The 13,499-nt window shown below is 40.2% G+C and overlaps 1 protein-coding gene across 3 annotated transcripts in view; it reads right to left on the reverse strand.

Moving 5' to 3' along the window:
- Window positions 1–3,097: 3,097 nt before the first annotated feature.
- LOC131243331 (uncharacterized) overlaps window positions 3,098–13,499 on the reverse strand; it is a 130,434-nt gene continuing 120,032 nt past the window's right edge. The window contains exons 23-29 of one of the 3 annotated variants that reach the window (XR_009170024.1): window positions 8,039–8,163; window positions 7,571–7,938; window positions 6,352–7,258; window positions 6,212–6,271; window positions 5,436–5,627; window positions 3,747–3,863; window positions 3,646–3,663 (exon numbers count right to left, since the gene is read on the reverse strand). Coding sequence is in view for 2 of the 3 variants with exons in the window: in XM_058242605.1 (XP_058098588.1) it covers window positions 3,583–3,663; window positions 3,747–3,863; window positions 6,212–6,271; window positions 6,352–7,258; window positions 7,571–7,938; window positions 8,039–8,163 (1,658 nt within the window). In the remaining variant the exon portion in view is untranslated. Of the gene's footprint in view, window positions 3,664–3,746; window positions 3,864–5,435; window positions 5,628–6,211; window positions 6,272–6,351; window positions 7,259–7,570; window positions 7,939–8,038; window positions 8,164–13,499 lie in introns of all 3 variants that reach the window. The other 2 variants (XM_058242605.1, XM_058242606.1) reach the window with 2 other exon arrangements.

Consider the following 13,499-nt stretch of genomic DNA (forward strand, 5'->3'; position numbering starts at 1 on the left):
ATGACAATTATTCAGGCCTCCCATCCATTTCCATTGTTATAAATAGCTTCCCTGTTTCAAAGATTTGTTACTAAATCGGCAGTGCAAGGAACCGCCTTCTATTAGCCCCCCTCTCTTTGAGCAATTGACCATTTCACCTCTATTTCACATGCAACTAGTTGTAGACAAGTGCACTTACCCAATTGCATGCTATCCAACCCATTCAACATGCCACTCTATGAAAACTAAACATACCAAAAGGCATTTTAATCCAACCACCAGGTGGGTCTATACATTATACATGACCATGAGCCTACACATTAGAAAAACAAACTCCTCATATAATTGTATTATTGTCATTGGGTGCCTGTAATGATCCCAAAAAAAAAGGGGGGGATGCAAGTGTATTAGTATTTGAAGATGGAAGTGAAAATTGGTTTATTAGATTTTTCTTTAGCTGAGATGTAAATTCGTGGAAAAATGAATGCAAATGCATACACTGGCAGTGCAACTCAGGTGGGTTGAGTACCGGCCACCCGAATTCCAAGCCCAAGTCCTCTATGCTCAACCCAACCCGACAAAAAAGTAAGACATTTTCATGGACAAATGCCAAAATACGGTTTAAAAAGGGACGACTATAAAAAAGAATGCCAATATAGGATGGATTGATCAATCAGTCTTATTCTTGAATGGTAGCAGTTGAAATGTGTTATGGACTTGATGGACAGTCTAGATCGATCTATTGAACTGTCCAAGTTACCTGCTGCAGTTAGAACCACCAAAACATATGTAGTGCTTTGAGGCTACCGGGAGCATTTCTATATTTAAAGTAATAGTGTAAGTATTAAAACGAAAAATAAAAATCTGCCGTTGCTTGTTGGTATGCAGCATGAGAGAGATAAACAGAGTTCGATTCCTACATCCTTTTAGATTTTATAATAATAATTAAAAAAAAAAAAAAAACTGGCTTAAACAGGGTGAGTGATTTGGCCCGAGTCACCACCAGTCGTGTCAAGTCAACTGAGTTATTGAGTTGACTCAACGAGTCTTCCCAAGTCACAGCTGAATCACTTCCACAACTGATTTCTCAAACATTCGGCTTGAAATCTCACTAGGTCGATGGTTATTTTTGGGTGGTGTGGTCGACCGTGTGAGAGTTGGGCGCACCACTACTTTGAAGTGCTAAACAGCTACAAAATACGCAATCCTCTCTGCACATGGTATGTTTGTTCACATGTATCCTCATTTAGAGGTAATTGCGGACCCCACATGGGTTGGGCCCATAATCTAATAAAGGGATCCCCATGCTGTACTTAGCTGTACCCAATGGCACTCTCATGCTATTATTCCTGGGAGTGCCAACTCATCATAGTATAGTTCACATGTGTATATTGAATTAGGGCAATTGGTTAATCCCGTATTCATCAATTTTTTAACCAGTGGAGCCCCACCTGATGATAAAACTGATCTTAATTTTTAGAAAAGGCATCAACACAGCAAGGCCCACCTGATGAGCTGCTTGGACCTCAGGAATGGGTTAGTGAAAAGAGCACCCATAATGTTAAGGAGGCGTTTGGATAATAAGTTACTTTACATAAGCTACTTATGCCTTAAGTAACTTATCTCAATTTCTATTTAGTCACTGCATTTAGTAAACAAGATACATATCAGCCAAAAAGTAGAAAAGAATGTTTGGTTCTCAACGTCACATAAGTACTTATCCCTCAAGTTTGTTTGTCCACCCTTAATATTCGCCATGCATCATGTGGGCCCAACCTTTGATGTAGACCGTTTATTATGTTGGGCTTCAACGCAAACCATTCATCATGTGGGGCCTACCTTCATTGTGGGCTATCCATCATGCAGAGCCCACCTTGGATGTGGGTCATCTATCATGCAGCCCACCTTTAATGTGGATTGTCCATCATGCAAGGCCCAACCTCGAAGTGGGTCATCCATCAACTGGGGCCCACCTTGGGTGTGTGTCATTCATCATTAAAGGCCAGCCTTCAATGTGAGTTGTCTTTATGTGGGGCCTACCATCAATGTTATTGTCCATCTTGTGGAGCCCACCTTTAAGATCCACCGCCCATCATGTGGAGCCCACCTTTGATGTGAGCCGTCCATCATGTGGATCCCCCTTCAATGTAGGGTGTCTATCATACAGGGCCTGCTTTGGATGTTGGTCATTCATCATTAGGGGGCCTACCTTTGATGTGGACAACCCATTATGTGGGCTCACCTTGATGTGGGTCATTTATAATGTGGAGCCAACTTTTGATGTGGACTGCCCATAATGTGAGGCCTCCTATGACATAGACCATCCATCACACGGAAGAGAGATCTGTATAAAAGTTAAAAGTTGAAAAGCAGAAAACTTTCACCATGCAAGTTACTTTTACAATGGTGCTTATCAAAGTTAAAGGACATGTTTGGATACCTCCAAATAAGTTACTTTTTCTCATTACAACGGTAAGATAAATAAATAATTAGAAATCAAGATAAGCTTCTTATAGCATTAGTAGCTTATCTTAAGTAACTTGAGATCCAAACACCCCCTAAAAATTAACTTACATATATTAAAAAGTTACTTATTGGGTGGTATCCAAATGGGCCCTAAGGGAGCATTTGGATCATAAGTTACTTAAGATAAGCTACTTATGTCGTAAGTAGCTTATCTTGATTTCTTCTTATTAAATTGAAGTGATTAACTTCAAATAGAAAAGCTATTTATAATAGATCATAAACCAAACTTATCTCAAATAAGTTACTTATCTACCTGGGGAAGTAGAAAAAAATAACTTATTTGGAGGTATCCATATGGGTCCTAAATGACTCGGCGACCCGGATTGACTCATTCGATCACAAGTTGAGTCACAACTCAACCAAGTCAGGGGTGACTCAGGGTGAACAACCAGATCAGTCTGACAGAGTCTGAGTTGACTCAGACAAGTAGCATGAGACTGATACGAGTCTTAAAACCATGGTAACCACTAAAGTTCACCTAGCATGCATCAGAAATACCATCTTTGAAGGCAATATGCTGATTAACAGCCATCGAGAATCAGCAATTCAACATTATGAATTGTCATAACATAAGATAATAAACAGAACAAAATGAACAAATAGCCAGAATCGACAGATTCCATGAAATGAAATGACATAAGATCATTATACAGAATAAAAGTACCACATCTGCCAAATATCTGACAGAAGTATAGAACCAATTCGAAATCGGTTACAAGCCCACAGCAATTTCCACTAGTTTGCAGTTCACTTCTTCAGCAAAGGATTGTGATGCTGCAGTTCAATCCTCATCAGCAGCCGCACCAACAAGGACAATAATAAAACTCCTGCCGCAATCCCAAAGAACTGCATTTTCCTTGTCTGAATTAACTAGACTAAATAAACACGAATATACCCCATTTTGTCATTGTTGGATTTCTCTATCTTCTTGGCCTGATAATAGATGTGCAATGCTGCTGTCGTTCTTCTCAAGTGGCAAGGATTGCTTATGTACAGAAAGAAGTCACTTCTCGGCAGTTCAAAACTTAAAACGGGCATGTTTGCAGCTTCCAAAATCAGGGAGCATGTGGGACCAACTCACATATCTGCCTCAGCTTGCATATGGGCCTCATCTAGATCATTTGAATGACAAACGAGACCTCTCTTGGGTAGCCTTAGCTGCAAGATAGAAGAAAAAGGTTGACAAAACTATCAACCAAGCTAGACAGAGAATATATAACATGAGAGTTACTTTTCCTGACCTTAGATTTTGTTGTGACCCAGCCACTAGAATTACTCCGTGGCACATATGAGAATTTCTCAATCAAACTCAAACCTGAGACGGGGCCGGAGCCTGAGCCACTAACGGGCAAAGGAACCTAAACAAGCAAAATAATGAGAAAAGTTCAATTGCATTCCCCTATCATACTTTCAACAAAAATCAGTAGTCAAGAATCTTTCTTTTTTTACAAGTTTGAGAGGTGATATATCTAATCATTGCTCATTCCAGAATAATGGTTCTGATTGAATTATGCAGCGGGGGCCTGTTTCTAAATTGCTATTTGCTTCCGAGGATCCTACTTCAAACGCATGTAGGAAAGTACCCCACATGTCCAAGTGGCACACGTGTTAGAAATCTAGGTCGTTCATCGAATGCTCACCATGGTGAATGTACAGTAGACCATGATATTTCTACAGAAATTTGAATTGTTGAGATATTGAAATCAAGTTTTGATTCAATTCAGGGTGTCAATCGAGGGACCACACTCAAAACGTGGATCTCATTCAATCATGTACTAAGGTTGTTTATTTTAGGAATGGAATTATTCTCCTTCATTATCCCATTCAATCATGTACTATACTTAGGTCAACATATACCATGTATAGCATTCTGTAATCTATTTAAGAGGATGGAATCTCACAATGAGGACACCCCAAATTGAATCAAAACTTGATTTCAAGATCTCAACAATTCAGATTTCTGTAGAAATATCATCCCACATGGCCTTTTGCAGTTTTGTAGGGTTTGAGATGCAAAATGAATTGAGGATCTACTGATCCAAGAATCCAGAATTTGATTTTCGCATCCTGAGTATGCCAGGAGGATATCTTTTTCTCATCCTCTGTAGGCAGCAGGTCAGATCCGGAGACATGCCCCTACAATTCCTTACCTTCAAGGTATACTTGGAATTGGAAAGCCCAAGAGATATAATTTTTTCCAGTAAATCGAACCAAAAATACCTCAAACTTTTCCATTTTTATTATTGACAGCCAAGAATGGATCAGATCTCTAATGAGCAGAAAATCTTAAAAATCTTCTGAATGTTCAAAATATTCAGGCTGTCATAAACTGAGAGTAATTTTTGACATTGCATGGAAGATCGCTGACTCGTTCTGTATGAATTGAGAGAAAATGCTGTAACTTTCTTGTATTGTAGCAAATAAAAAAATTGATGAGAATGATGAGATAATGAAGTCAATAAATCGAAGACAAGAAGTCTCCGATCACAAAGAAAATCGCACAAACATCAAAGAGAGCACTGTGGCTCTGATACCATGATATTTCTATAGAAATCTGAATTGTTGAGATCTTGAAATCAAATTTTGACTCAATTCGGGGTGTCCTCATTGTGAGATTCCAACCTCTTAAATAGATTATAAAATGCTATACATGGTATATGTTGACCTATAATTTTGGGTGATTACAATCCCCGATTTAAGGGATATTGAAGGAGAATAATTCTATTCCTAAAATAGACAACCTTAGTACATGATTCAATGAGATAATGAAGAAGTATAATTGATTGAATGGGATCCACGCTTTGAGAGTGTGGTCCCTAGATTGACAGACCAAAGATTGGTCCGAAGAAAAGGTTGGCGAGATTTGCATGTTGAATGTGCATTGTTGGTTGTTCTTTCAAGGCATCCACTTTTTCATACATGTTACTCACCTCATGAAGGGATGAGCCTGATTTAAGGGCTAGGGCACATTCTTGTGGGTTCCACCTGATGAAATGGTTCATGTTCTCATAAGTATGCCACTTTGACATTTTCAGGGTGCTACACTTCGGCATTTGCATATGGGTGTTTGCAAGCATCCCTCTGCCTTCATTCTCTCATCCGTCCCAAATTGCAGCTAAGATCTATGAAGGCAAGAGATTGTTTGAGTTGCCATGTTTATAATTGGCATTAAAAATTGACCTCTAGACACAGCATTGCAACAGCTCTCTTGTAGAGTAGGATTCCCACTCTCTGCATGCAAGCTCATGTAGCACGTGTTCGTGATGTCTCCACTGTTCATGTGCCCTGGCCCAAAATAAGGTTGTTCTGGCTACAGGTGGGGTGCACGTATTTAAAACTGAGCCGTCTGCCATTTCTTTGTACCGCCCATTTCCTTCATACGCCACTGTCCACCTGATGACTGGACCAACTGATTTTCAGGCCTGTGCCGATCACCTACAACCTATTGCACGCTACAACCCATCTATCCGTTTATGCCTTCAGAATTTTGGTTTTACCTTCAAATTGTCGCATATTTTCAAAGGAGAAGCTTGTAGGTTAATCTACAAGCATCAGTTAGGCAACCAATTATCTTCCAGCACTGCATTTATAAAGAGAAGCTCACATGATGAACGGCCCAGATCACGTGCACAAGAGAGCTGGAATGGAATCCTACTTTAAAAAGTGGCATTCACATAGATCAAATAACCATATCTAAGAAGCCTACCTCTTCTTTCGATTCTTCTTCATGATTCTTGATTTCCAAGCAATCAGCATAAAAGATGACCTGCATATGCAGCTACAAGATAAGTAAAAACTGTTTCTTCAAGCAAGATGCACCAAGATTGCGTATATCAGCAAATGTACCTTGTTTAGTAAATGGACATTGGATGCATCAGTTGCCAAGACCTGAAGCCCAAGACATGTCTCAGGGATGGTGCAGAACGGGCAGCAAACAGTCCTGAATACACACCCATCTTCTTCACACCAGATACCATGCTGTGGAGTACCATTGATTGTAGACCTGTTACACAGACTCTGATCGACAGATGAAACATCTGATATTAGAACTTGTATGCTACATGGTTCACTCCTGGACAGAGATTCTGCTGATCGGAGAGACGCCAAATAAGTTTTCGAAGATGAAGTTGATGAACAACTAAGAAGGAAATTGTTCTCAGGTAAACCCAATGGCTTTCTGCAGGCAGAGCAACATATGTGAAGTTTATTGTTGATAACAAGATCAGATGATGTAGATAACGCACTGCTGTTTCCATTAGTTAATCTCAGAACATCCAGCTGATTTCTGCATTTTGGACAATTTGCCTCAGAACCCAATTCACTCTTTTGATCTGTGCAACTAGATATGTTCATGGTTCTGATACGATCTATATGGGAATATTCTGTGAATGGAGAACCTAATTGACGGATTTGGCTTGGCTTTCTTCTTTTCTGGCTATGAGAATTCACACTTGAGTTAAGAAATGATTCTTGTTCCGGGTTGAAGAAGTCCCCGATTACTTTCCTTTCAGGTGTAACCAACGAAGTGCATGCACCTTCGGAAAGAACTGCACTTGAATTTGTTATGGTAGCTGAATGGAAGGATAACCGGTCTGAAAATGGACTAGAGACTCGAAGCATGGATGAGTATGAGTTCTCATCCTTGGGAATAACTCCAGGACTAACAAGATTGTTGCCTACAGTGGGGTTGTCTGTCATTGCACATTGGTCTGGACTGCTATTAGAGGATGATAAGGATACTGTCTCTGACCACCTGCACGAAGGATCATCAAATCAGTTTCAGCGTCACCCAGAAAATATAGCTAATAGGCCATTTGGATGTAGCCCCAAGTTGTGATGGTTTGGCAACTTGTGTGGACACGCTTACTATCAGAATGAAAAGCACATTATGCGGAGTTCTATTTCCCGCTTTGTTAGCCCCAAACCATGAGTGAGATAAGGATGGTATGGTCACCTTCTCCCATGCTCATCTCAAGTGTGACTTGGACGGAGCACATCCCACTGCCGTGTTAAGCAGGATAACCGAAACATACTCTAAATTCCTAATGTGGGCAAGTAATTTCACCTGGAGTTCTTTTGGCTGTACCGCGAGTTGATACATTTTCCACAGCTACTCAAATCCTTTTCATCTGTGTGAATAGATACCTTAGCCCGACTGTTTTCTTGAGTTCTCGGATGAGAAAGAGAGGCATCATCATTTCTTTCAAATGTTAAAATTTCGGTTAATTGGCCAGTTTTTGCAGTTGGCATCTTCATGTCAGAAGCTGCTTTCCTTCCATTCTGATTGTCATGCTTGTTGATTTTCTGATTTCTCTTTCTTGGAGTCCTCTTACTTGAGATATCTTTCTTCAAAGAAGCCATATTGTCCTTGTTGATGTCAGAGTTTTCTAATCCACCATCTCCGAAGTTCATACTTTTTTGGCCAAACCGTTCCTGTGAACAGAAAATATTGAGACATCATCGTGAGGAACAGATGGTCCAGGCAGAGATTGAAATGAAAGCCAGCATAGAAAAGGGTGGATGAATATAAGACCTTGGCATCAAGAAAAAAGGCTTTTAGTCCCTCCATCGACTTGTCAAAGCTCTCATACTGTTTGATGGATTTCCTTAGCCACTTTGAAATGAATGCTATGTTTCGCTCCTCCTTATACCGCTCATCTGCATGGTGAGATACATGTAAAGGTTTTTGATGATGAATACACCCAAAATGAATTTGAGAACTTCAAGAAAGGTGCAGAATGCTTCAAAGTTAGCTTCAAGATATCATGCCAATTTTATATTCTAGAATTAAGCACGAAACAGATCTACACACACACACACACACACACACACACACACACACACATTTAATGCTTGCAAACATGGAGGTTGCTCAGATTCTCCCTTCATTTCATTTGTCTTTCTTGGACATAAATTGTCTAAAATAGGCATTGTACACATGTTGGTTAATTTTCAAAACATAATGGAAGCATAAAGTTTTCAAAATTTCCAGATTTTTAAAACATCCCTAACAAGGGATCCCCATCTAGATATTATCAAGTTCTAAAAGCAAAATAAAAATTGTATATGTTCCTTTAATTTATGCCTTCCTACTACTCGTGAAATCTAATGCCGCTCTTACAAACTAGGAAGTCTCTTCTTGATCTAATCCATAAAAGAGAAGTGGAAGAGAGCCACTACATGCCCGGGGTAGGGCTAGGCATGAGCACCTGAGAGCCCCCAATGTGGGCCCACATGTGCGGACTGATGGTGAAGGAGGAGAGGAGATAGATGATCTCTCTCTCTCTCTCTCTCTCTCTCTCTCTCTCTCTCTCTCTCTCTCTCTCTCTCCATTCCAAGGGCAGGAAACATCCAAGGCGACACATCAATTTAGTGATCTGAACCGTTGGATATGTTAGGAGACTTGGATTTAGGTGTATGGACACTCTAGTCTGCAGATCCGAGCCATGGACACGTCGGGCCACGTTCATCCAGGCTGTTAATCACATGTGGATGTACTTGTTTTTGGACATATGCTAGTGGGGCCCACTGGTGGGCAATCACTAGTGGGTGGGTCCCATGTGTTTAAGCCTCTTCCTTTCAGTGGCATTTCAAATTCAAATTTGAATTTGGTTTTAGATAAGGAGATAGGGATAAGACCAGATAACTTCTGGTCTCATCCAAACTCCTCATCCTTTTCTATAAATAGGATAAGGCTCTCTCATGAAAATATACGAAAAATAACAAGAGTAAAAAGGAGGAATAGTGGTACATAGAAATTTGTTCATTTAGCTTGTCCTTGGGACGATCTAAACCATAGGTCGTGATCCGGGGCCATCTATACCATAGAATCAGAGGGGTTATTAGACCCATCTACTATAGTAGTGGTTACGCGAACTGCTAGATCTGGACCATCCATCTTCAGCTTTGTGGAGGTTCCATATCGTGTAGACCATTAGATCTTGAGGGCTCACACTTCCGCACTTTCTATCAGTGGGATCAGAGCGTTCAACGGAGGATCTTAGATTTATTTTCATCACGAAAGGTAAGTCGCCCTTCTTCCTTTTTTTTTTTTGGATTGATGAACATGCATGTCACGTGAGATGGAGCGTGCATGATAACGAATAGTCATACTCACTGCCGCTCAACCACGTACAAAATTGAACTTGCTTTGTGGATGACACTCGTCTTATACAGTAGACCGTCAAAATACAAAATACAGTTTGCTAATTCCACGCATGCACACAAAATGAAAATGAAACACGTGTTTGAGATCTGAATTAATAAAGCCACCACATGTACCAGCAGGCAGATAGGTGGCAATACCCACGTCGTCCATCAGGTGGGTCTATTCTACTCAATAGGTGGGCCACGATGTTAGAACACAATTAAACAGCCGTTTATGTCCTTAACAGAGTCTCATCCAAATCCATTCCTAAGACCCCATATGAGATGTCGTCAGGGAGGATTCCTTCTCTAGCCAACCTATGCCCTTGAGGATCTTTAGGATATGTTTTGCTGCCTACTCCGCATAGAGGTAAACTTGATAGTAAGACCATTGAATGCATGTTCATAAGGTACCCTATGCATTCAAAGGTATATGTTCTAGTTTATGAGGACCATGGACAATGGATTGAGATAGAATCTCGGGACGTGACCTTCGTCGAAGATAGATACCACAGCCGAATGAAGCAAAAGGTTCCAATAGAACTTTTTGAAATACCCAATGTATCTTAGGTGAGTGGGAGTTTTGCTTCTCAAAATGATGATGCTCCTATAGTTCGTCAGGACAGTGGGAGAACATCTCAGTAGGCTCCTGAGTTACGTCGAACGAAAGAAGATTGATTCCCCAAAGATACTTCGATATTAAGGGGTAGACATTCTCTTGCATTGCGGTTGATGCTGACGAACTTGATTCGTATCAAGATGCATTATTATCTTCTAACTCGGCCGATTGGGTGACTACTGTGGACGAAGAGATCGCTTCCATGGAGAAAAATAAAGTCTAGGAACTTGTTGATCTGCCTTCCAATCGCAAAGCGATAGGTAATAAGTGGGTACTAAAGATCAAAAGAAAAGGCAGATGGTACAGTGGACAAGTACAAAGCACGATTAGTTGCTAAAGGTTTCACACAGAAAGAAGGCACTGATTACGAGGAGACTTTTTCACCCGTTGTAAAGTTCTACTCAATCCGTATGATCTTGTCCATTATTGCAAGTTTAAACTTAGAATTATATTAGATGGATGTAAAGACCGCCTTCTTAAATGGTGACTTGAATGAAGAGAGATATACATGCAACAACCCATGGGTTATGTGGACAAAAAGCATCCAAAGAAAGTCTGCAAATTGTTGAAATCTATCTATAAGCTGAAGCAATCTTCAAGACAGTGGTACATGAGGTTCCACTTAGCCATCACTACTTTTGGATTCACAATGAATGAAGAAGATCATTGTATATACATGAAATGGTCTGGAAGGTCTTTTCTGATACTATCTCTATATGTAGACGATATCCTGCTAGCTGGTAATGACATGCAATTGTTAATATCGACTAAAGATTGGCTATTCTCAAACTTTGAGATGAAAGATCTCGATGAAGCCAACTTTATTCTTGGAGTAAAAATCATCAGGGATCGCCCTAAGAAATTTTTAGGCTTGTCTCAAGCCACCTATATACAAAAGATCTTAGAGCGGTTCAGGATAGAAAATTCAAAAGCTATTGAAACCCCTATGGATAAAGCTATAAAGTTAGACAAAAAATCGTGTCCCCAGACTGAAGCCGAGAAATTGGGTGTGTCCTCAATACCTTATGCAAGCGCAATAGGGAACTTAATGTATGTTATACTTTACACTAGACCGGATATTAGCTATGCAGTTGGCATAGTTAGCCGTTATCAGAGTAACCCGGGATAGTCTCATTGGCAAGCTGTCAAACGTATATTCCGCTATCTCAGAGGAACAAAAGACCCAATGTTGTATTATGAAGGCATGAGCCTCAAGCTCAAAGGATATTCTGATGCTGCTTGGGGAAATGACGCCGACGAGGGAAAGTCTACTTCAGGATATGTATTCTTACTTGGAGGAGGAGCTATCTCATGGTCGAGTAAGAAACAGACATCCACAGCTCTTTCATCTATGGAGGCTGAGTACATTGCATGTTTTGCTGCAGTTCAGGAGTGTGTATAGGTTCGCAGATTTTTACTAAGTCTGGGCGTTGTACCAAGCGTTCATCAGCCTATATCGCTAAAGATAGACAATACTTCTGCCATTGACTTGGCGAAGGACCCTAAACACCACCAGAAGTCCAAGCACATTGAGATCAAGTATCATTACGTCCGTGATCAAGTGAGAGATAGGAAGGTTGCCCTCAGCTACATTTCTACTAAGGAAATGATGGCTGATCCCGTGATGAAACCTATAGCTAGAGATCTATTTTAGGTTCACGTCAGGCAGATGGGATTGAAGAAAGCTTGAGTGATATGCTTGTATTTAGTACCTTTGATCTTTCATTAATGAATAGCACATTCCATTTATTTAGTATTGAGTACTAATATAAACTAGGTAAGTAGATCATCAACATTTTCCATGAGATCATGTAGGATTTCTATTTTTTTATCGACAAGCCGATCACCCACTCGCACGGGTTGACCAACCTTCAATGTACAAGAGAGGTATATTTGGGGCGATGTTCATACACTGAGGTATGGACTTCTCTTTATTGTGAATAATAAAGGATAAGGATATGAATGAGTCGTATCCGCCTACAATCTTAAAAGATTGAAGATGAGACTAATCAAGTTGAATAACATAATCACACCATTCATTTTCATGCGATCAATGTTATGGCCTGAATTAATAGCCAGGTTGTGAGGTTATGAGATGAGTCGTACCCCATGTAGAATAATTTGCGTATTGTAGACCCGACACATACCTAGTATTGTCTACTTTACGACGTGGATTGTAGCCACATGCTGGGACCTTTTACCTACAGATTGCTTCGATTCGATCTAATCATTGCAATGTGCGAGTTGCCAGTCCCGTAGGTGACTCTGTGTCCTTAGCTACCCTCCTCTTGTATATAGGAGGATGAGATTGAGTGTGGCAACTTTAGTGTACTATGACGAAAGGTCCTTGATTGGCCAGACTCGGTTACGCTAAGAAAGTAACTTGATTGATTCCAATTACACATCTGCGTGGAGAAGATCCCGTAACAGCTACACCAAGTTTCTAGAACTATAAATACACACTTGAAGACTTATCCGTCGGTAGTATCGAGTTGTTTTTATTAGACTTTTGCAAACAAATATTCTTTCTTAAAAGTATATATATAAATATAGCTTTAAATTGATTTTAGTTGAAGTTTGTGAAAATTAGAGTTTTCAGAATAACTCGATAAGTTGGATAAGTGCATATGTAGGCCAAGTACTCCAGATCGAGAGTTAACTCCATCCGGTGTGGTCATGAGAACTAGGACAGACATTGCAAAGCTTGGGTTATTGAGTACTAGTTAGGTGGTCACTTAGTACTTTAACACCTGTTACAGTGATCCAGCTAGTCCCACGCCTCTGATTCTTTTGATCGCGATTTTTGACTTTAATTATTATTAGGCGAGTTAGATGGACAATTTTTTTGTGCCTATCCCACAATGTGATTGAGTGAGAGATGTTGGACATAGGCCAGTGGGGCCCACTGGTGGGCAATCACTAGTGGGTGTGTCTCATGTTTTTAGGCCTCTTCCGGCCTCTTCCTTTCAGTTGCATTTCGAATTCAAATTTGAATTTGGTTTTAGATGGGGAGATTGGGATAAGACCAGATAACTTTTGGTCTCATCCAAACTCCTCATCCTTTTCTATAAATAGGATAAGGCTCTCTCATGAAAATATATGAAAAATAACGAGAGTAAAAAGGAGGAATAGTGGTACATAGAAATTTGTTCATTTAGCTTGTCCTTGGGACGATCTAAACCATAGATCGTGATCTGGGGCCATCTATACCGTAGAATCAGAGGGGTGA

Source organism: Magnolia sinica, chromosome 4 (genome assembly GCF_029962835.1).
Source record: "Magnolia sinica isolate HGM2019 chromosome 4, MsV1, whole genome shotgun sequence".
Taxonomy (NCBI): domain Eukaryota; kingdom Viridiplantae; phylum Streptophyta; class Magnoliopsida; order Magnoliales; family Magnoliaceae; genus Magnolia; species Magnolia sinica.